The 24,314-nt window shown below is 42.7% G+C and overlaps 1 protein-coding gene across 12 annotated transcripts in view; it reads right to left on the reverse strand.

Moving 5' to 3' along the window:
• Window positions 1-17,616, reverse strand: part of LOC110990955 (adhesion molecule nephrin-like) — a 44,416-nt gene extending 26,800 nt beyond the window's left edge. For 3 of the 12 annotated variants that reach the window (XM_087131824.1, XM_087131813.1, XM_087131812.1), the window contains exons 1-5: window positions 17,326-17,612; window positions 15,493-15,879; window positions 5,279-5,608; window positions 4,823-5,161; window positions 1,970-2,272 (exon numbers count right to left, since the gene is read on the reverse strand). In XM_087131824.1, the coding sequence (XP_086987950.1) occupies window positions 1,970-2,272; window positions 4,823-5,161; window positions 5,279-5,608; window positions 15,493-15,879; window positions 17,326-17,566 (1,600 nt within the window). In that variant the 5' untranslated portion in view covers window positions 17,567-17,612. Of the gene's footprint in view, window positions 1-1,969; window positions 2,273-4,822; window positions 5,162-5,278; window positions 5,609-15,492; window positions 15,880-17,325 lie in introns of all 12 variants that reach the window. The other 9 variants (XM_087131819.1, XM_087131816.1, XM_087131815.1 and 6 more) reach the window with 5 other exon arrangements.
• Window positions 17,617-24,314: the final 6,698 nt, after the last annotated feature.

Raw genomic sequence — 24,314 nt, forward strand, 5'->3', positions numbered from 1 at the left:
TCAATACAACATGGCTGCTAATTCTTAACAACTTTTGTCATTCACAGAATTTTTAGCGAAAATGTAAACATCACTGTTGGGAGAAGTCAAGTGAAGCAATACAGGATACACGTAGTGTACTGTACATTTAAAAGCACACAAACAACGTATTGGTGGGCATGTTGTGTAGATTATTTCTTAATAACGTGTGCAGCAATAAGAGGCTTATGCATGTGCTACGGTTCTTGCAAATATCAGCGAAGCTGTAAAGACTTCAGTTCTTGGTGCGGTTTGGGTTGCAAGGGTGTTGCTGTAGGCGCGGGCGGACCGTCTCCGTGTAGCAGTACGCAGTACACAGGTGTACAGTCCAGCTGTTCGCTTTTGGTTGTATTGTAGTAGATTTGGCTGGGCTCACAGCTCACAGTGCCGTTGTGCTTCATGCATGCGGACCGTATCGCTACAGACACTGGGCATGTTGAGCTAAGCAGTGCAACGCTGTTTAGGCAGTGCAATATTGAGGTGTGCAGTGCGACTTTAGGACTGGTGTCTGTAATTCTAGATTTTGTGTTTGGTTAACATTAGACGCGTAGTGCTGATAGCATTCATGTATTCAGACATTGGTTTGTGCATAAGCAGTTGACCCCTCAAACTTAGGTTAGGTCCGCCACAACTCCATTATTGTTATTACCATACAGGATGTTTCTCGAAGCCTGACTGTACGTACATGTAGTTCCTGTCTAATTTCAAACTGGATCTAACTGTAATTCATGTGCACTAAAGCCAGTGGCATGCACTGAACCATTTGAACTAGGGCAGACCTTGAAGTTCATGTGTACCAGCAAGGCATTAACAGGTTCCGATTCTAGATGGGGCTTCTGGTACTTTGGCTTCACACTGTGCATTGTACCTTCCCTACAACACTGATAAAGCATAAACCATAGGCAGTTGAAAAGGAAACACCCATTGCTGTTTAGATTGTACGGGTAGCTAATGTAAGTTGGACTTGTTTTTCACAGATGCATTAATCAAAAGTACATCTTAACCCCACTCAAGTTCCCCTTTTACACAATGAGCCAAAACTTAATCCAGCCTGCTGCTGTGAAAAACAAAACGATCCTTCTGTTATATCATTCCAAATGCTGGATACATGCAGTGTACATATATATGCTACCAAGTACATGTACATTTCTGCACTCACAAAATCATTTTAAATTATGAAATATAGTAATTCATTACTCTGGCTATGAAAACATGACATAAGTTGCATGCGAATCAGCAGAATCAGTCGCTCCTAGACTGAAATTTCTGCAGTCAAAAAATTGTTCTGGTCGCAAATTTTGCAAACCAAAAGCATAAGAAACTTGGTAACCTGTTGCAAAAGCGAACATTTCCTGGTTACAGTGCATGGGTTCAATTCTAAGAAATTCCCTAAGGATAAGATTTAAAGGGTGGCTGCATTTTGTGATTATAAACCTCTAAAATGCACCTTCCTGCCTCAGTTAACCATATTTTCAACCTCTGTTTTTTATTATTTCTACGGGAATTTTAACACTTTTTTGGCTTTTATGCTAATAAGGTTTCCATATTTATGAGCAAAGCTAGGATGTCATCTCAGGAAGACACCTCAATGTTAAATTAGTTTGTATACAAAATGTCCACACCTTTCGCAGATTTTCCTGGACTCAGTGTCCTCTTCTTTGCTGATTCATTGTTGTTCATGTGCACAGCAACAAGAGAATGTCAATCCCTCTCTTAGAAATGTTTTCAGTAGGTAAATTCTCGGTTCATAATTTGAACAGAAGCACCTACGCACTGAACCATGACTTGCTTAGATGATGTCAGAGCATCAGCGCCCTCAGTTCCATGGATAATTTTAATTGTTTAGAAAATGCACTTTTTGAGTGCATTTAACTAAATAGGAGTATATTAGATTTTTCATACAACGAAGAAGAGTGAAGAGATGCAGAAACAATGTGTGCAATAAACTTACATGCTACATCGAGGGGACCTAAAGTTTGTTGAGGAGCGGGCGTCCAAGACCCTCTCCGTGCTGCACATGAAATGGTGTTGCCATTATCCTGTCTTCTTGGTGTAAAGTTCAGCGTACTAGTAAAGATGAAGCGACTGCCTGATGCTGACGATGCTGTATTTGGACCATTTATAGGCGAGCCTCCATTGGACCAAACTAGATTCCAGTTATCAGGATATCCCATGTCTGCTGTACATGTGAGTGAAGTCGTGACATTCTCGCTCATAGATTGGTTGCCAAGTATATCTGCGACATCTGGGGGACCTACATGTATGTGATTGAAAAAAAAATAAAAATGTACCGTAGTTGTAACATTTTCAGTCATGGAATTGAGAGCTGTGATTTACATGAACTATCAGTACATGTATATCTGGGTATACATCTGGCGGACCATGGAGGAATAAGAACACGTGTGGACCTACATATACACGTACGTACATGTATACATGAACATGTACATTGTACTTACCGGTACATGAACATATAATGCAACCCCCACTCAGCAAACGTCTCAGGTTACCACTACTTAAATGTAGTACATACATGTACCGTTCATGTACACAAGCATTTATGTATATCACAATGCTTTAATTTGTAAGTTTTCTCTTTACATCTTTTTCCATTGCCTTATGATGAACTGTGTTTTCATTAGCAGCGCAGTACATGCGTATTACTTAAATCGTTGGTAGGTCACACCAAACCTACATGTATGGTTGTACATGTGTTTCAAGCATCACTGGAGCTATGAAACCACAAGCCTCTGCCGAGTGTCTCATTTGCCCGGTTACTAAATGACTAATCGGGTGAAACAGTGTGTGAAGTAATTGCAAATTTACCCAATAGCAGGCTGGGTTGATCATGCAACGGCTTGCTCCAGAATTTGGCAGGGTTAAGCACTCATGCTCCTGCCACTGCACCAACTACATTTATCCTACCGGTACATGTAACTCTGTTCACTGAATTTCAACATCATTGCACTGGAGGATTCCAAGTTTCCTCAAAATTTTCCTTGCATATGTGTTGGCTCTCTGTTTTACATAGTTCTAAGTGTTATTTTTATCATTCAGAAACTGTTGATTATTGGCTTATAAATATTGTATTGTATTATCATGATCATTGGAATTCCTTTCAGATTTACGGGGGGGGGCACAGTAGGCACAATAGCCTTAGGATACAAACATGAATATACCTTGTGCATCATATTATTAGGGGAAATTCCCCTTTGACACATTTTGAGCTGGATAATCAGTATAACACAACCATCTTAGGAAAGGGCACGTTGGAATTTTGAAAATTAAAAATTCGTTTTTGCTCAGATTGAGTAATGTAAGGCCGAGAAGAACTAATGCTTTGAATTTTGAAAGGCATTTGCCCACAGAATTTCTTGAGTCATTTTCACTGCCAAATATGACAAGTATGAAGTAGTTATTGTTAAGCAACTTTGAGGTTATACGCCGATGCATACATGTACCAGTATATCAATCAGATGATGTCTGTTTGCAAGGATCTCTTTGAGTTCTCTGTTCTACCTCTGAACGAATCTACTCATTCTAAGCTGTCGCCCAGGCTTGTCACCTGAGAATTTCAGGTGGTTGGCCAGAACCATCTAAGCAACACGTCTGGAGTGTCAAGAGAGAATGGGGCCATCGACAGAGACCTGGCCCATCAAGGAAATTCAGGACAGAGACTGAGGACCCAGAAGGTAAAGACTGAGGTCGGTACTGGGGACGAACTTCTTGAGTTCTTGCCGCCATTGAAAACAGTCAAGCTCCCATTCTTCCCCTTCCAAGGCTACCACAAGTACCCTTCAGACTCTTGCATTGCTTTAATTAAGACCTCCCACTGATGTTGACAGTCCCTGCAGTTTTTTTCAAACTTGGAATTTTACATACCTGCAACTGGCACCTTTAGGATTTTTAAATTAAAATTATTGAAATTTCACAAGCTGACAGTAGTACCGGTACTTCTCTTGGTTCTATAAATGTACCCATCTGATTAAGATTTCATATAATAAAACAGAATGGATTGCCTGGCATTTGAATATTGAGTGGAGACACTCACATTATTCCCAAAAGGAGCTGACTGAAACATAACTTCCCGCCTACTGGAGCTGAACTGAGCTGAAAATACATGAACTAGTTTATTAGCTGTACTTTAGTGAAACGGATACCAACACAGTAGAGTTTGTTGTACCAGTAAACATTGTAACTGGCATACACTTTTCAGCATGATCAGCATGATCAAGTCACTAATAACGGGAACCAGGAATGGATCAGACTCATTGAACAGCAAATATTATCCTATTTTCATGACTTACATTAACCAGGTTAGGACATACGTGTACCAGAATGTAGGTCTTGCAGTCGAAAATTCAAATAAAATGGTACTGTAATTTAATGAACACAGTACATGTACAGCAACATTGCTAATTTAAACATGTACGAATTGTATGTATACACATAAATTTAACATGTTTAACAAGCTGCATAGTGTGTTCCAATTTTGTCAACATTTTCATATGCAATCTAATAAAAGTTTCTTGCCACGAGAAAATTTCTAATACACAACAAGGCCTTTTACAGACCGTTACAGTCATAATACATGCAGATCTTTCTTACTGTTCCATAATTGACACCCATTGTGATTACTACATGTATTACAATCTAACATTAGTAAGACATCAGTCTCCCGAGCAACCAATTGTTTGAATAAAACAAACTTCAGTGCTGGAAGACATTTTAAGAATTTAGATCAAGAAAAGGAATTTGTGTAGTTTCAAAGAGTAGAATCTTGTAATTGCAATGAAATACTTACCATTGACATCAAGTGTAACCATAACTGATGGGTATGGTGACTGTGACTCTGTGGTATTGGCCTCACACTTCACCTGCTCTCTGTGATTGTCTCGACCAGGTGTAAATGTCCACATGCTGGTTGTATTAACCAAACCATTACCGGGTCCTCCTGTGGTAGGGCCGATAGTACTCTGCTGGTAGCTATTGGACCCAAGATCCCACTGAATGGTGGCTGCTGGTCTGGACTGTGCCTGACAAGTGAAGACATGTGATGCACCTTGGTCTACTGTGACTGTAATTCCCGGTGTGAAAGCTCCATTTGCGTCAGATAGTGTCATGGATGAATTCTTTGGTGGCACTGCTCGTAAGAGAAGCAATTATTGCAAGTTATCGAAACCACAGAAAGATAAGAGTATTAATTTACGCCAAAGTAATGGAAAACAAGGTTTTTCCACAAGTAATTCCCAAAATATACCTTTAATATCAAGTGTCAGACTGCCACTTATCCCAGCATGACCATCTTTGTTGGAGGCTTGGCACAACAAAGTCTCTCCATGATCACTCCAAACCGGTGACAAGGTGACTGTACTGCTGCTGGTGGTCAACCCATCAGCAGCTAGGATGTCATTGCTGTTATCCGCTGTGGTGTCTCTACCTCCAACAGACCAGCTGAATGATGCCCTTGGGTTGATGCCAGGTACGGTACAGTTGAATCGATGGTTCACTCCTTCTACCAGATACGCTGTGCCTCCAGTGGATGGGTAGGTTCCAGTTGAGTCAGACAAGGCGATACTTGTGGGAAGCACTGTGCACATATACATGTACAAAGGGGAAAAGTGAAAACAAAGGAAACTGTTTCCTGCTTGCTTCAAGAACATTCTAAAACAACTGAGGACATGTTCCACACGTAAGGAATACTGGTATGTGTATCAGTGTTGAAATTTTCATTTTGGATTTGCCGTGCCCGACGTGCATTTAACACTATATACTCAGTGTATGCCCCCAAAGGCTTGTGAAAAAAACAAAAAACAAAAAAAAAAACACAAGCGTACAAGAGACAAATTGTAAGTGACAAATCAAAGATGAAACTTGGAGAGCGGTCTGAAGATAATCCTGGGACCAATTGCTGAAAAGGGTCTTTGACATGCTTGAATAATCTTTGAAAACAATTTAGTCAAAAGGTATACGGTACAGGGGTCTTTATTTTAAACAGGGGGCCAAATGTGTGACATGGTGGTCAAAATTTCAAAACTGTCTAAACAAATTCAAAACTTGTTGATATGTAACTGATAATACATACATGCAATAAATGAAATAGATTTTTGCTTTGAAAAACGACTTGACGTGTACAGACTCAATTTGTGCAGTGGTGCAGGAAATTCCATGTATTTGACGTGTAACAGAGAAACCAAATATGATGGTTCTATGCGTGTCATTTTTGGTTAGTAAAGGTCTCTTTTCAACTGTTGCCAATTTTGTTTTGTGTACCATATATTCTCCTCACAAGTTGTTTTTTCTAGACAGGGTTTCAGGCAGCATAAAAATGGGCAAACATTTTCCCCCAAAATTTCACTTTTTGGCTATTTTAAAATTTATTTTGGAAAGTTTGTTTGGTTTAACACAGAGTTGCTTAAATAGCAAATACAGTGCATATGGCACAGCTCACAGGTATGCATGCCATTTAGCTTGTGCACCTTTGCCAGAAACATTAAGTGTTTTGAAGTTTTTAGTTTACAGAGCTTTATGACTCATTTCACGTGTAACAGAGAAACCGGTTTCCCTGTTACATGTGGGAAAACTGTCACAATACACACATTAATTTACACTGGGAACTGCATTAGATTTTGTTGTAACAATAGCAACAACATTTCATGTCTTCAGTCAATGAATATTGGTCTCAAATAAATTAGGGATACAAATATACTCTAAAACCTTTTGATGTCATAAAGCATTACAATTGTCACCAAACATTGCACTGGGTTCAACATTTGTGAATAAAAAATGGAACCTTTTATAATGAAAATGTAGAAAAACTAAGGATTGGGGCTTAAAAAGAATTCTTGTTAAAATCTTGTATTTAAAGTGCTGTTATTAACGAGGTTGGACTTTCAAACTTGTCACGCACCCACTGGTCTACTTGAAAGTTAAAAACATAACTTCTGTCTTTACTGGATAATGAAGAAAATTTCAAAGGATTCAGAATTGCAGAGATACTTAAACGCCGGTTCACATTTTTATTCAAGTGGAATGCGAACAAAGTTTAATGTCATGAAGCATTATGCTAAAAAGTTCAACAAAATCCAAACGTCCAATTTTGTGATTTGAGCTGTATGCTAATGTAGTTGATGACGTCACAGCGCACCTGCCTAGCAGACCATTCACAAAATAAGCCACTTCAGAGTTCCAACTGCGCATGCGTGAATTGACCTTCACGACCTGGGTCGAGAGACCGTACAAAAGTGCTCTGCATCGTATATAACGTACGCTATGTGAACAACTCTGCATACGTGGACATGCACTCAGCTTATTGCATGTAGTTTAGCAGGTTGTCCACGTCAGTCATATCGAAAAGCGATCTGATGTGTACATGTATATAAAAGTGCCTCTTTTTCCAACAGATCTCTTTTTCGACGATATTTTTACATCAGTTTTTTGTCTTCATAATATTATTTCTGTTCATTCCAGTTAGCCTATGGGTCTTCTATACCCCTTGGCACCCAGCTATTCACTCTCCCACTGCCAACTCCAACTGACACGCTCCGGTAAACACACACACAGGGCATGCAGCCCCAGGATCCAGTGCAGCATCCATTGTTCCCGCCATCACTCTTTTTAGGAAGGTCAGATTGTTGATGTGCTTGGAGCGCTTGATGATGAAACGTCGAGTTATTCCCCGGTTCTTCTCAGAACCACACATACTCAAAGAAGAGATAAATACATGGTGTTACCGCAATCTTTACTATAGATCTAGTTTCTTTCACCATGAAAACCTTTAAGTCTTACACGTCAACGCTCTACGGGGAGCTTACCACCGCCAAGGTCAAGTCATACGAGCGCAACTCCATCAAGCGCTCCAAGCACATCAACAATCTGACCTTCCTAAAAAGATGCAGAGATTCTAACATCGTTCCTCTCGGCCTCAGACTCCATGATCCTATCCGCAGCAGCAAGTCCCGATCCATCCTCCACAATGCCAGCCTGGCCCTACTTCGCCACCGCATCAGTACCACTAGGTCCACCCTTGCCTCACTGGACAAGCAGATATCCGCCACCCACGACCAGCTCCAATCCAGCATTTGTACATCCGACTACTGCAAGGTTCAAGAGCTCACCACAGCCGCCAGCGACCATGCTTTCAAGGTATCCCGCAACAAGCAAGTCAAGAAATTTCTCAAGATCTCCAAGCCCAAGGCCCGCAGCAGTTCCAGCCCCACCCGCATCCCGGCAATGGGATCGCCTATATCCCTACGCCAACAACCCTTGACCTCGCCCATGGGATCTTCTATATTCCTACGCCCCCAACCCTCCAGCCCTATGAGATGTTCGGTAACCTCCAACCGGTACCAAACGAAGCCTCATCTTCATTCCGAGGAATCCTTCAATCGACACACCGTGGTTAACATGAGTCAGCGCACCCTCTCCGCGGACGAGACCAAAGTTCTGTCGCGGGGCATGAACTTTGCCCAAGTTCCCCAATCATCGCCGGTTGAGAACATCATTCAACACACGGAACCGGTCCTCCGACACCTTGATAAACCCACAGCCGATGAAATCCGCCTGCAGGTCCATCAAGCCCTTCGGAAACACAAGCCAGCCAAGCCTCACATCTCAAGACAAGAACAGGCAGCCATCAAGTCGCTGTGTCTAGACAAGACCATCCACATCCTCCGCGCAGATAAGGGCAACGCCACCGTTGTCATGGACACGACGAAGTATGACCGCAAGGTGGCGGACATCCTCAACTCGGCCTCCTACCGTGAACTCCAAAAGGATCCCACACAATCCATCGAGAGGAGGCTGCAACAAAAAGCTTGCTCTCTCTCCAGCGCTCCGGCAACATCACCCAGCCCCTTTACAGACAGCTCCGGCCATCCAATTCCATGTGCCCAAGGTTCTTCGAACAACCAAAGATTCACAAGGAAGAAGTCCCGCTACGCCACATTGTAGCGTCCAGAGGAGGCCCCACATATGACACAGCCAAGCACCTTGCCAAAATCCTTCGCCCCTTGGTGGGGAACACCGAACACCACGTCAAGAACTCGGACCAGTTTGCCGCCCTCATCCAAAACCTCACCCTCCAGCCAGACGACATCATGGTCAGCTTTGATGTCGTCTCACTATTTACCAATGTACCAATCTGCGACAAAGAATTCCTCGGTCAAGAACTCCACCACATCACTGCAGCGCTGCAACGTAACGGATACAAGCCAAGCCAAGTCAAGACCCAAGATCCCAGATCCACCCCCGGCCGAAGGGTCTCCTATACCCAAAGCCAACTAGTTAGGGCCCCTAGTTCCATTACCCTCTCCTACTTAGGCAACACCTCCCATCACATCCAGCGGATTCTCCACAAGCACGGTATTAAAGTTTTTCACACAGCCCCACTTCAGTTGCATCACCTGCTTACTTCGCACAAGGACCGACAGGACCCCCAGCGCAGACCGGGGGTGTACAGAATTCCTTGCCAATGCGGCAAAGTGTACATGTACATCAGCGAGACGGGCAGGGACCCCCTACCCGAATCAACAAGCACAAAGCCCATGGTAGGAAGGGAGAGCTGGAAAAGTCATCAATAATTAAGCACTCCCACACTGAAGACCATCAAATCAACTGGAGCCAAGCTGAACTTATCACCAGCATCGAACGATGGTATCCCCGCCGCATTAGAGAAGCCATGGAAATCATCAAGCACGACACAGTTCCCAAGACATCGGCTTCAACATCAGAGATATCTGGCGCCCCATCCTCACATCCCAGTCCAATGGGTCTCCTATACCCTAGGACTACCTAGTTAGGTTTCCCCCCCTCAGTTAGCCTATGGGTCTTCTATACCCCTTGGCACCCAGCTATTCACTCTCCCACTGCCAACTCCAACTGACACGCTCCGGTAAACACACACACAGGGCATGCAGCCCCAGGATCCAGTGCAGCATCCATTGTTCCCGCCATCACTGTTCCCGCCTTAACGCCTCACCGAGCTAATCCCTACATCTGGATCCCTCTTTACACCATATAAGCTCCACTCCCAGTTAGTATCCTGCAGTCTTTTGAAGACGGACAGAGTACACTGTTTGAAACGTCGAGTAATTTCCTGGTTCTTCTCAGAACCACACATACTCAAAGAAGAGATAAATACATGGTGTTACCGCAATCTTTACTATAGATCTAGTTTCTTTCACCATGAAAACCTTTAAGTCTTATAAAACAAGAACTGGATTGCTAAATCATTAGATCGCATATGTTTAAAACATTTCCCAGATGGCAAGCCAACTAAAGACCATCCAGATCCGTGTTTGCATCTTGGTTACAACTCAAGTACACCTTCGACTGCCCACTGAAAGACCTTTCAGTTCTGTTCAGCCAAAGAGGAAAAGGGAGCAAGCTAACTGCGACCAAGAAGAACCCAAAGTGAAGAATCATCTCCATTGGCACATGATCACAGCTAAACCTACAAATGTGACTGCCAACCAAACTGTCAATGCAATGGTTGCGCCTTAAAGCAGGAAAAAAAAAGAAATTTAGAGAATAGAGTGAGAACTCTCGAATATGAACTTGTTGCTTTGAAAGTAGCTGCAAAGACAGAAGCAAAAAAGTAACCTATATTTTCTGCAAAGGCTTTGAAAAATGACTCTGATGTCAACCATTGTACTGGCATTAAATCAAACGAATGTCGAACCATATGCCCAAAATATGCTGAAACATATATAATATCCTGAAACACAACAAAAACTGCATGTAAAATTAAGCTCTAATGTGTTGGTTTAATACAAGTTTTATTTTGTGCACTTAAGTACCAGAAACAAAATGTATTATGTAAATGTAAACTACAATATTCTGCTGTATCTATACTACCCTCTCTAAATATAAAAAAATGTACATACACAGATAACAACATAATGTAGAATGAAACGTACCACATGCTTATGTTGCCACTTGTACGGATTACAGGCCTGAGCTATTTGTTTTCATGCTCTATATTTCCTACAAAAGGATAACAGAAGCCTTAATTTTTGGAAAAGACATCATCTAGTTCTGTTAAATTTTTATGTGTTAACTTTGTACTTTTGTCTACAGTCTGATAATCAGAAAACATTTTTCCATTACCGAATACAAACCTGAGATGATTGTTGTTTCGATTGATTAATGCCACTTCAGTTTGAAGTTTAACAGATGTATTCACCAACAATCTCAATAAACAATTGTAGGCAAACGTGCACATGTACATCGTGTACTAGTAAACGATTACACATACATGTAGGTACCCTGTACGATGACGCATTGGTTTTATTTGTTGAACTATACAAAAATAAAGTTTGTAAAAAATAGTAATGTTTGTAAATCTGTATAGCACAAGTTACTTGTACAGCAATGAAATTTCAGTATACATGTATATTACATGTGTGCGTGTACTCCCCAAAGCAAGTCTCGCTATTGTTTAGAAATATAAACGGTATCTTGTAAATAGTAATACTGCATGGAGTATCAATGCACCTTATGAAGCCTAAATAAATAGGTGATGAAATCAGTATACATGTACATGAAGTCAGATGCTCCTGTGATAGGCAAGTATATCAAACACACATTTGGCAAATTTTGGCAATTTCTAAAGTAATGTTAAGTCAGGAATGTGGTTCAGTTTTTGGCACAATTGCACCACACTACATACAAATGTTTGTCCATTACCCCGAGAATGCAGAAACTACACCGTATACAAAGCATGTTACATTATGAGCTGTTTCTTAACTGTAAACTGGAAAAAAATTCCATATATCCTACTGGAATGAAAAAGTCATTAAGTAAATAAGTACATCATAGATATTTCAACGTTGAAATAAATGTGAGAGAGTTTTGGACTACAAAAGGGATGTTTAGGAATACAGTTACATGTACAGTGTGTATGGCAAGGCAAGGGTAATCTGGTAAGTGGGCCTGTATTGCAGGCTGACAACTAGTTGAATGGTGAGGTTCATTATGATGCAGCCATTGCAAATAATGCAGCCATTGCTTGGTAGATCTTGTGCTCAACAAGTTCTGGAATGAGGAATTCTTGAAAAAGTTCCCCAACATCATCTTCTGCAAGCTTCCACTCATCTTCATCAATGCAAAGCCGTTCCAGATCGTACCTGCTCTGGGTGTAAAAAAAAAAAATCACACCATTGCCGTTGTGTGCATGCCAACTGGGTCTAAACTTGCATGAAATATGCATGTTTACGTTTCAAAGTTGCAGTTCCATTTCTGTCCTCAAGAAATTCACAGTTGTTGAACGATGGCGCTTCTGTAGTAATGCTCCTTGGGCATTTAATTTCCAGGATTCCTTCCCCGCAACAAGAACAATCAACAAGGGCATCAGGAGATGCTGCAATGAACGGCTTGAACTTGTGCACATGTAGCCCAGTCTCCTTCACAAGTACATTTTGGTGTCCCCTCTCTGTTAGCAGGATACGGTAAAAGTCGCGTGCCTTGGGCTCCATCAGACGGCCATTCTTTAAATTGGGCAGATAAGGGGAGGGACCCTCATATCCCATCAGTCTCTTAATGAGTGGAGCGGGGTCCTTGCTCAGCGATGTGAAGGGGTCTTTGAGGGTTCGATTTCTTGTTGCAACTGACCGCAAATTTGATGCAGTGATACAACCTGGCCTCAGTTTTCTCCAGTGCTCACACTCGCTTTGTCCTCTAGTAACTTCCTCAACACTGCTTATCTCCTCTGCAGTGTATGGCTTTATTCTGGACTTTAACTCATCAACAGAGCTGCAGGTGCTGGCAAGTTCAGGCAAGCTTAGGGGACACTTCTCACTTGTGTAGACTAGGCGGCGCTATACGATCTTTGATTAGCAGGTAAACTTGCAAAATGAAAACTGGCGACTTCCAGCTCGACGACAAGCATTTCCGATTCGAAAGGGAAAAATGTTTCCTTTCTTCCATTACACTCATTTTCATTTGTGAGTTTTAAGTGGCTATCATACTCCTGTACATACGTTGAGTTTCTGGTAAATTTTACCTTCATATCTTGAGAAGAAACCTGCATCCCGTAACTTTTTGTCACAGTGCAACGTGCGAGTAATGAAAACTTCGATCGAAATTTCTCGATGATGAAAGAATGGCGGGAACTTGACATGTTTGTGTCATGTGATGATCATGTGACAGCGCATGTAGGCTTGCAATATGATCCCGACTCGGGCGAACGTTGGAAGTTGCACAAACACGTTTATGTTTACAACGTAACGATTTTGCGAGTAACCAAATATTTTTTCGACGAGAACTGACAGGGATATCTTAAGAAATCTTTGGGATCTCAGAAACAATTTAGTAGGAGATATTTTGGGGAGTATATGTACTTAGAGTTGATATTTTAGGTTTTCAAAATGATTTGCATGAGCTTTTTGTTTGTTTTTAACAGCCAATAATGATTTTAACATTGTAACAACTGGAGGAACGAAATGTTACGTTGTTATATCAGATTATGATGGCACCTGTATTCTCAATTAAAATGAATTTTATTTGCAGATTTATCCGATATCATAATTTACATGTACCTCTCTGTTGAAAGGTGAGTTGGAAAATAAACGACTTGTTTGTTTTGTCAATGGTATGAAATGTCATATGAAACAGGTCATCAAAAATGTCACACAAAATACCGAAAAAAAACAGTGAGAAACGATGAGGTTTTTCCCTTGCAATTATTGTGTAAATCAACATTTTTTAATGTAAATGAATTGAATGTTATCAACGCATATTAATTGACAAATACATATGAAAACTAAAAGGAAAAGTGAAACTGGTCTTGTTTTAAATGGTCATAATTGTGATGTCCCTGAAATACACATTGGCCCCCATATTAAAGTAAAGACTCACATGTTCATGTACCCCAAGCAATGTTATCAGGCATTCAAATATACATGTATATGTAAATCGGTTCAGAGACACATTTTCAAGAATCAGCTTACACCTGTTGTCAATATCTCTCTCAGTTTTCTGGCACTAATCTGCAATTCCATAGCGCCCATGTATACAAGTATTGTCGGCACACACAAGGTTATTTTCTGTGTGGGGCTTTTTTTTGCCACCAGCCCAAGCCTCTGTTGGCCTTCTGCAAAGTACATGTACATGTTTGAATGTGTATTCTTACCACACAAGTAGGAAATGACATTTTTTGGACTTTCAATATTTTTTAAATTTTTTTTAATTCTCAGCCTTTTTGCCGTGCCGTGTCCCCTACAGTAGCAATATCATAAATCGCACTTCATGCAATAAGCATCTATCAGTTACTTTGTAAAATTACACTTCACTAGAAATTCTCATTCAAATTAAAGTGCCCAATACTGCATTATAACATGTAACTTGGCCAAAAGTGTCAATCACAATAGAATCACAATCAGGTACATATATCACTGAACACTATCACCCCGCCGTTCGGGGATTGCGTTGAGCATGATAAGCATTAGAACTTCGTAACACCCAGAAAGTCTTGCTTGTTGTGCTTATCGCGATGAAAAGGCCTCATTGCATTGATCACAACAGTCTCCTTCCTTTTCATTTTAACGGTACCGGTACGTGTACATGTTGTTTCTCAAGATACCAGTATCATGTTACATTTACATGTATCGCTGTAGAGCCAATGCTTTGTTCTCATATGCTAAAACACTCAGGTGTGAAACACTGTTTTGAAAATGCTCCCATTTGAACCAGAGCAATAGTACTTTCCTGGGTTAAAATTTCAAATGAAAATGCCTTATAAAATTTCAATTTGCTACAAATACACGTACATACAGTATGTACATACATACATACATACATACATACATACATACATGTACATTTGCATGCAATTACACATTGAAAAATTCCCCTTTTAATGTAACTTTGACATACATGTACAGTTCAGAAAGTCCTTGTGGAGACCTTTACACGTACATGTACATGTATATGTGCTTACACATCACATTTTTAGACTAGAGTTGCCTTGCGGAGACCTTTTCAACCTACATGTATAGCACATGAACGTTTTCTCGTGGATCTCTAAAAGGCACCATAGAAACATTGGGCGTGGGACAGCCAAGTTCTTTGGATTTCCCACAGGCACACAGGAGATGTGGAATGGTCCAAAATGTAACCAGGCTCTTTTAACACATAATTAAGGAGACAGAAAGCCACTGTCTGTACATGTCAATCCTTCTGAAGTCAACAGTGAATGGGAAGGGATTGATACCCAAACTGACATAAATGTACATAATGTATATAGGTATAACATACAGCAACATGAGTGATTGCTATTTACCCTCCTTTTGCTGTCACAGACAGTCAAAAATTCTTTTCACTTTTCCATGCACATTACATACATGTATCACTGACTGATTTGACTGATAGGACAACTGTTGAGAAGGCGTATTAATGACTGATTGTAAATACGGCACATTCGGTGTAAATGTACATACATGTATTTACATGTATCAAAGACAAATGTGTACTTACCAACAACAGAAAGCAAAGTTGAGTCCATACCGTTCTTGTTGGCATAACCAGTTCTTTGAAACAAAACGAAGCACCAGTATTTTCCTCCATCGTTTGGATACTGCAGCGAGTTAACAGTCAAGATGTTACTACTGTCTACAGAGTCAATGGATATTGCATACTTGCTGTCTCCTATTGGGTATGTTGGAGTTGCACCCAGGCCATTGACAAATGTAGCTATAGTAGTTGCTGACGCAAAATCTGCATCACCTTTCCTCCACTGGATCCGACTTAATGAATAATTACTTCCTGTGACTTTGTAGCTGCAGTTGATAGTAGCAGAATGTCCTCGGTCACCATATGAATAACGCGGAATTGTTACGGCGACAGAATCTCCTGAAAGAACAACTGTGTTGAGGAACAAAGTTACAAAATGACAGCTGTCAAAGATTAAACTGGCATTTATCTGCAGACTTGGCCAATTTATGAGTTGGTAAACATGGTTAGGAGTACTAGCAGAGTCGTCGTCTGCAGGTACAACTACAAATTCTGCCTGGGGTCATGGCGTTATACCATACATACATGTACATGTAGGTGCAGGTGTCTTTGGACAAGGAACTTTGCCACTTATCGCTTCTCCCACCCAGAAGTAATAAACCTTTTCCGAGTTATCTGAAACACTAATTGCACGTAAACATAAGAATTTGAATTCCTACAAAAAAGACACTGTGGAAATACCTTGTGATTCAGAACAACCTTTTGCTTCCAGCAACCACCATCTCTGGAATGGACTGGTTCCTACTGGTACGTGCCCTTGTCATTGACTGAAAACAGTATATCAGTGCAAGGTGTCCCTTGTTTTATGTAGGGTAACTAAGCAAGAGCTTGTAAGTTCCCAATCATGTGGTACAGCAACAGTCTTTAGTATGGAGACTTCAAATACCGGTAGTTACATACAAGTATGTAAAATTTTCATGTGAATTTACAGAACTCAGGGTACTAGATTTTATTTAAATTTAACATATACCAAAGTGCCTGTTGGGTGCTTTGACTTCTGAAGCACGATGTGCTGCCTTCGTTTTTAAAATGGCGCCGCCCGTAGTCAGCATGTACATGTAATACCACTGGCCAGGCTTTTCAAGGTACCATACATTGGAAAATTTACGATTTTGGAAAGCTTTAGGGTGCTTGTATGAAAGTCCAAACTTTGAGGATTATGCCAGTGTAAGTAAAATTGTCGAGTCATTCTCATTTCAGAAGATATTAGGATTCAAAGTTTGTGACTATTCTGCAGTTTGGATTTGAGGCATTTAAGACATGCCTTGAAGTAGGGCTGCGGTGGTGACAGATAAGAGACAGATTGTAAAAGAGAGCCACTACAGCCCGATTTGTGGGGCTAACTTGACTGGTGCTTGAGTCAATATCAAGATGGTTGGAGACTGGGGTACATGTATGTAGGGCCTACTGAAGGAATGGGAGCCATGTATCCCAGCATCCGTGGTTGAATGCTAACTATCATGATGCCCTATAATTTAACTTGCACACTTTTAAGCACATAAATCAAGCACATTAAAAAAACCAAAGACTACACTCAATGCTATCTAGAACTACAATCCTGGCCAAATCTCAATGGGCCCCCATCCCCTGCCTCCTCTCAAGGGTCTCAATGAGCAGTCTGCCCTCCAGCTCAAGAAGACAACATTGAAGGGGGGAGCCTTGAAAGGGTGTGGCTTCTTGACACGTGTCAACAATTTAGTCCAGGTCCAGGATTGTAGCACCAGGAAAATTCTGCAAGTTTAACGAAAAACTGCACTGAACAGGCCTCCGCTCTGTTATCATAGACTGTATAGTTACCTGTTGAAAGTAAGCCAATCACCATGATAATGCATGATGTACACGTAGGCCTAGGCCTACACCGACCTGTGATGTCCATGACAAACTCTGCTAGGTGGTGACGATAAAAAGCTCCTTTGGAAGAGAAAGAACAAATGCCATGATCAAGCATGTTAAAATGGTAAAATGTAGGCACTGTGGCCAATGCAGTTAGCGATTGGCAAGGCCTACCAGTACACCCATGTTGAGCACGTGCAGACATGGTTGGCCTAGACCCGTAAACAGGGCCCGATACGACAGAGGGATACATGTAAATGTATTCGTCGGGCCCTGTTTACGGGTCTAGGTTGGCCTGTCAGCCTGTGGTGAAGAAGAAAATGCACCACAGTCTAGCTAATGTACGCGTAGTGACTGTGTGACGTGCAGTAGACCTATGTACATGCATTTATAGCTCCATGGTACTTGTTATGTACATGTATGTAGGTCTTACAATACATGTACAACTTCTTCGCCTCTTCCGATTGGCGATGCAGAATTACACCTGGTCCATCCAGACTGATTATGACCGTTGTTATCGTTTCTTTCTCCGCCCTGTGCAAAACCTCCCCGTCTTACCTCATATCATGATTCATGCATGATTATAAAATGCATTCGTAGGGCCTACAAACATCCACATCATACATGTCAAACATCACGTAAATGTAGCCTACAGTACGGGTACGACCGGGCGACCAGGCTGAAATCAAAGATTGTATAGCGCCGCTGCGCGGCGCTATACAATCTTTGGCTGAAATTGGCACGAAATTCGGGCCGGATTTTCGGCTAGCCGGCCTGATTTTGGGCTGGACGCTATTTTTACGGCTGCAATCAACCCTCACGTATCCGGATAGAAATTCTACGGAGGCCGATCACGGCATGGCAGAAAGAACCCATAAACGTCCACAAACAAATTACAGACAAAAAGTAATGTTTAAATAAATCCTTCGCCGGAATGTATCTCAGCTATGAAACAACGTGAACAACAGAGATTTTTTTTCACCAACAGGAAATACAGACGGAATGTGTACGAAAAAACACTAAGCCTTCACGCAAAATGGATGAGGGCACTAGTACAGACAATGATGACCCAAAAATAATGCCTTCGCGAACGGGTTCGCAATTTGTATATTGTCAGTTTCTCTTCTATTAGGGAAGCTGGAGGCACATGAAATCAGTAATTTCTGAAGAAGCATGAAATGTTATGGCAGAAATATCAAAGAGTGCCAGAAACTATTTAGAAAGTGTGAAACACGAAAACGTCACAATCGAAATCGCTCTATAATATTGATTTGGGAAGTCAACGCACCCGATTAGGAACAAAGACGGGGAAAATCGGTTTCATGGCTGATGTCCGTTTTCAAACGATTTTGTACCATCCTAGATTTCAAAAAATGCAATTTTCTCTTAGGGAATGTGCAGGGGGGACCCCCGGGCACACTTAATTAGCGCCCATTCGGCCCACAGGCTGTCTCAGCCCAATTGATTTCAGGAGTCAACGCACCCGATTAGGAACAAAGACGGGGAAAATCGGTTTCATGGCTGATATCCGTTTTCAAACGATTTTGTACCATCCTAGATTTCAAAAAATTGTGATTTTCTCTTAAGCAATGTGTAGGGGGACCCCTGGGCACACTTAATTAGCGCCCCGAATGATTCGGTTGATTTCCGAAGTCAACCGAACGCACCCGATTAGGAACAAAGACGGGGAAAATCGATTTCATGACTGATGCCCGTTTTCTAATGATATTTTAACATCCTGGATTTCAAAAAAGTGTGCTTTTCTCTACAGGAAAGTGTAGGGGGCACCACTGGGCACACTTAATAAGTGCCCCGAATGATTCAGCCCACAGGCTGTATCAGCCTAATTGATTTCCAGAGTTAACGTAACACACCCGATTAGGAAGAAAGACGGGGGAAATCGGTTTCTTGGCTGATGTCCGTTTTCAAACGATTTTGTACTATCCTAGATTTCAAAAAAGTGTGATTTTCTCTTAAGGAATGTGTAGGGGGGACCCCTGGGCACACTTATAAATTAGAGCCCCGTGTGCCCAGGGTTCCCTGGCTACACATTCCTTAAGAGAAAATTGCACTTTTTTTAAAACTAGGATGGTACTGTGGCGGGACAACTGACACCTTTTTGTGGCGGACCAGCAGACTGGCCGGATCGGAGATAGAATTGACCTGGCCTACCGCACAAATATATTTATTTGACCTTACGCAAGAATGAGCGGCTATCCAAACGCAAGGGGGGATATCAGTTAACGAACGGTGGACTATGCCTTAGGGGCTGTTCGTTTGGTGGAAGTTTACCACCGCTCTGTGATTAGGTAATTGATCCCAATGTCAATAAAGATTACAGTTAATGTCAATACAAGTGATACAGGACTGACTAAATCTCACGGTGACCAGTGATCTCTAAGGCAATTATATGATTGGTTTATTCAATGTCAGTGCTCAGTTATCCGTTATATACAACAGCAATTAACTATATACAAAATTATCCTCACGGGGAGATAGTCCTATGTGGTCAACTGCACCACGGACGTGATTAATCAGCCTTATCCTTAACCTACACCAGAATAACCCTCGCAGTGATCAGGGTAAACCTCACAGCGATCAGGGTAACCCTCACAAGAACCAGGTAACCCTCACAGTGATCAGGGTAACCCTCAAGTCTAAATAAATAATCTACTGATGGCTTATAACTGATAAGTCTTGACCACACAAGCAATTACAATCTTCGTAACTGTACAACACAACAGGGTACACTTATACAAGAATAATCTATACTGCCTTACAAAGCAACACAGTTCCCAAACTGCAACGAGGTTTAAGGTGACTTAAATAACCCTCACCCACTTCAAGTTATTATGAAATAACACAGGTAAGTTAATTAAGAAGGTGATTATAATAGTCCTCACCAGACTCTAACGGAAACCTGCACCCAGTAAACCTCAACGAGGAAAGCAAGCTCCCAGACCAGGACCGCAACCAACCGTCGCTATGCCAACAAGCATGGAACAACGGCACACAATCCTTCTAGTCTAAGCTTCGCCAATTCCCCAATTAACTGGTTCGCTCGGGTTCCCTAACCCTATAATCTACCACTTCTTAAATAAACGAGACTGTCTAACGATTCCCAATCTTCAAAGAGATCTGATATAATCGGCAGCTCCGGCAACTGAGAACAAGCACCACACTAACCGATCGCACCAGGTACACTTGAGGTAGATCCCCAACCACCAGCGGTCGTACGTCAGATTTACTCGTACACTCGGAATACAACACAACTCCACAGAGCTCTGGTTAGCACGCTGCCATCTTGAGAAGTTCCGGCAACCCACGCAGCCAGCGCCCAGACCTAAGGTAATGCGCGCCTCTGATTGGTTGCCGCGCGCATGTTTAATGCATGATTAAGACGCTCCTGAATTATTAATGACCCAGACTAAACACAAGTCTGCGCAGCTACCCTGTTTCGCCACACAGGCCCCAGCTAAGCTTAGCCCGTCCCGGGTTAAAACGCTTAACCGAAATATTAAAAGAAACAGGGGTAATAGAAATTTATACAGCATAACATGTGAGGTTTACCTGAAACCCCACAATACATGTTATATAATTAAAAAAAAAACCATTCCATGAGATCTAGTTGATCAACCTCACATACGTGTTATACAAACACATCCATTACTGTACCTGCACGTGCAACCACGCTCAAGCAACTTACCTGAGGCTTACCTAGTAATCCTCATACACCATAATTAACATAAATTATGCACTGTTGAATTAGAAAATATACGAACTTTTGCAACTTTATAAAATGCTTTAGAAAACCTTACAGAGATAACTAATATGAAAATTTAAGAACACTTCAACACACTTTATACTTTTACGCGGAGAAAAACGCTAGTTTGTGTCCGCAACTTTAAGATAAATTATGGTGAATCGTCTTTTTACAAATAATCCTAGGCAATCAAAAATCACGGATATAAAACAAATATTGAATTGGAATTATCATGATTAGGAAGATAAACGCTATAATTAGGCTTGGGTTGAGTAGCAGCTGGCGTCCACCACCTTCTTGTACTTGGCAGTTGTGGTCTCCTCGTGGACCAGCTCACCGTCTAGGAAGGTTCGCCGGTGGATCCGCTCCTCTAGCAGGGCTGCTGTCCTCCTACACCTCTCCGGTGGCTCATCTAATGTCGTTCTCGAACTTCATGATCCAAGTGTTGCCACTGTCACTTTGGGGTAGTGGCCCCAGCAAGTCCACAGCCACTCACTCCATGGGCTCGCCCACCAAATACTGCTTGAGGGGGGAAACTCTCCTCTGGGCAGGAGATTTCCTCCTCGCACACAGATCACAGCTCCTAACGAATGACCTCACATCTGCGGTCATCCCAGGCCAGTAGTACCGCAACTTGGCCTTAGCCAAGATTTTAGTGACCCCAAGGTGACCACTAGTCTGACCTCCATGTAGCTCCTGCAGTACAGCCTTTCTCAATTTCTCAGGCAGTACCAGTCGCCACCTAATTGACTTCCCGTCATCGGACTCCCAACTTCGGTACAGGACACCATCGCGCACCCCGAACTGATCCCATGAGGACCATAGGGTCTTGTGCGCCAAGGAGGCGGCTTATACAGTCTCCCAAACTGGGCGGCTGTCCGACTCCTCTTTAGCCCTCACAATCCAACCAATACTTTGATCGTCAAGTTGTGCCTCCCTTACTTCTTCCCTAGACCAGTGTGGTTCGGCAAAGATGCCCCTCACGTCTGCCTCAGGAACTGCTAAGTCAGAGTCAACCTCACGGCGACTCTCCTTCTCAGACGCAACTGTTGGATTTCCGGCAACTTCCGTTGCCCCTTTCATATCAGACCGACCACACTGTTTACAGACCTTCCTAGACAACCCGTCAGCATTTCCATGCTTACGTCCAGGTCTGTGCTGAATGGACACGTCATACTCGGAGATTACCTCAAGCCACCGAGCAAGCTGACCCTCGGGGTTCTTAAAATCAAGTAACCACCTAAGAGCAGCATGATCGGTGCGAAGTAAAACTTTCCGACCATACAGATACTGTTTGAACTTCTTCAGATAGACAACTACCGCTAAAAGTTCTCTCCGGGTAACACAATAGTTCCTCTCGGCCTTGCTGAGCTTGCGGCTTGCAAAGGCCAGGACCTTCTCATGACCCTCATGGACCTGGGACAAAACTGCCCCCAGTCCATCCCCACTCGCGTCCGTGTCCAAAACGTAATCAGACTCAGGTATGGGATATGCCAACACAGGTGCAGTCTGCAGCCTCAGTTTCAACTCTTCAAATGCCTCTTGGCAGGCATCCGTCCATCGAAACTCTCTTGACTTTTCAGTCAGCGCATGCAGAGGCGACGCTACCTCGGCAAATCCCCTGATAAACTTCCTATAATAAGAAGCGAGGCCTAAAAAGCTTCGAACTTCTCGGACACACCTAGGTGTGGGCCACTCAGCCACTGCCCGAACCTTTTCAGGGTCGGTAGCCACACCTTCAGACGACACTACATGACCCAAATAGGTCACAGAGCGCTGGAACAAAAAGCACTTACTAGGCTTCAACTTTAATCCAGCTTTTCGGAGTCTGGAGAGAACGACTCGAAGCCGTTCAATCTCCTCTCTCTCAGTCCTGCCATAAACAATGACATCATCCAGGTAGATGAGCAGTGTCTCCCACTGGAGACCCGCCATCACCTTCTCCATCAACCTCTCGAACGTCGCAGGGGCGTTACAAAGACCAAAGGGCATGCAACGCCACCTATACAACCCGTTCCGCACCACAAAGGTTGATTTCTGGCTCGCGTCCTCGTCGAGGGCGACCTGCCAATATCCCGACGCCAAATCAAGCGTCGAGAACCACTTTGCCCCTGCTAACGCATCTAGCGTCTCATCAATACGAGGGACAGGGTAAGCATCTTTGATTGTTACCCTATTCAACCCTCTGTAATCGACACAAAATCGTCGGGTCCCGTCCTTCTTCCGGACCAGCACCACGTTTGCAGCCCAGGGACTGTCAGATGGTTCTATAATGCCCCTCTTCTGCAAATCTTCCACCTGCCTCATTATTTCCTGTTGGTTACACAGGGGATGACGCCTTGGCCGCTCCTTAATAGGCCTCGCGGCGCCAGTATTGATCTGGTGTTTTACCACATCAGTCCGCCCTATGTCCTCATTACCACGGGAAAATACGTCCTGATATTCAATCAAACAAGCCTTCACCTCCTCATGATACTCCTCACCAATGTTGATCTTACACTGGTCATACAGATCATGCAGGTGACTCGGCAGGTCTCCATAGACCTCACACTCATGGTTCTCACCAGGCAGGACTATGGAGTCAGCCTCAACCGCAGCAATTGTACCAACAGCTGTCCCCTTTCGGACAACGCGTCTCTCCTCATTCGGATTAAATATCCGCAGCGGTAGAGACTCGGCGTTTGGCTCCACCAGCGACCGGGCTAAAACTAACCCTCGCTGAGCCAATTCGCCACCACCATCCACAGGTTCAACCAAGGCCGGCTGTCGCATTGCCTCACAGGTACTGGCTACAGTACCAGGCACAATAGCCTCATGGCCCGCTGGGATCTCGGTGGTTTCCGCCACCAATACTCGACCGACAAACGGCTCACCAGCACCATTAGTACACCTTGATCTTTCTCCATTCAGCCTCAACTCCAACCTTCCAAAATCTAAGTTACCTCTGGTAGGTAACAGGAAGTCCATCCCTAATATACCCTCACACTTCATGTCGGCAAAAATTACCCTAACCGGGTAAACTGTTTTGCCTATTTGTATATCGACCCAAGCAGTACCCATTGTTGCTAATGGACTGCCATCAACTTGCCGAATGCTGGCCTCTTCCGCCTCCAGCACAGGCCTTTGCTCCTTGGGAATTTTATGATAAACAACACTACTGATTAAAGTGTCTGTTGACCCTGAATCAACT

This window comes from Acanthaster planci, unplaced genomic scaffold (assembly GCF_054643075.1).
Source record: "Acanthaster planci isolate LZ-2023a unplaced genomic scaffold, COTS_SCS Contig16, whole genome shotgun sequence".
NCBI classification, from domain to species: Eukaryota; Metazoa; Echinodermata; class Asteroidea; order Valvatida; family Acanthasteridae; genus Acanthaster; species Acanthaster planci.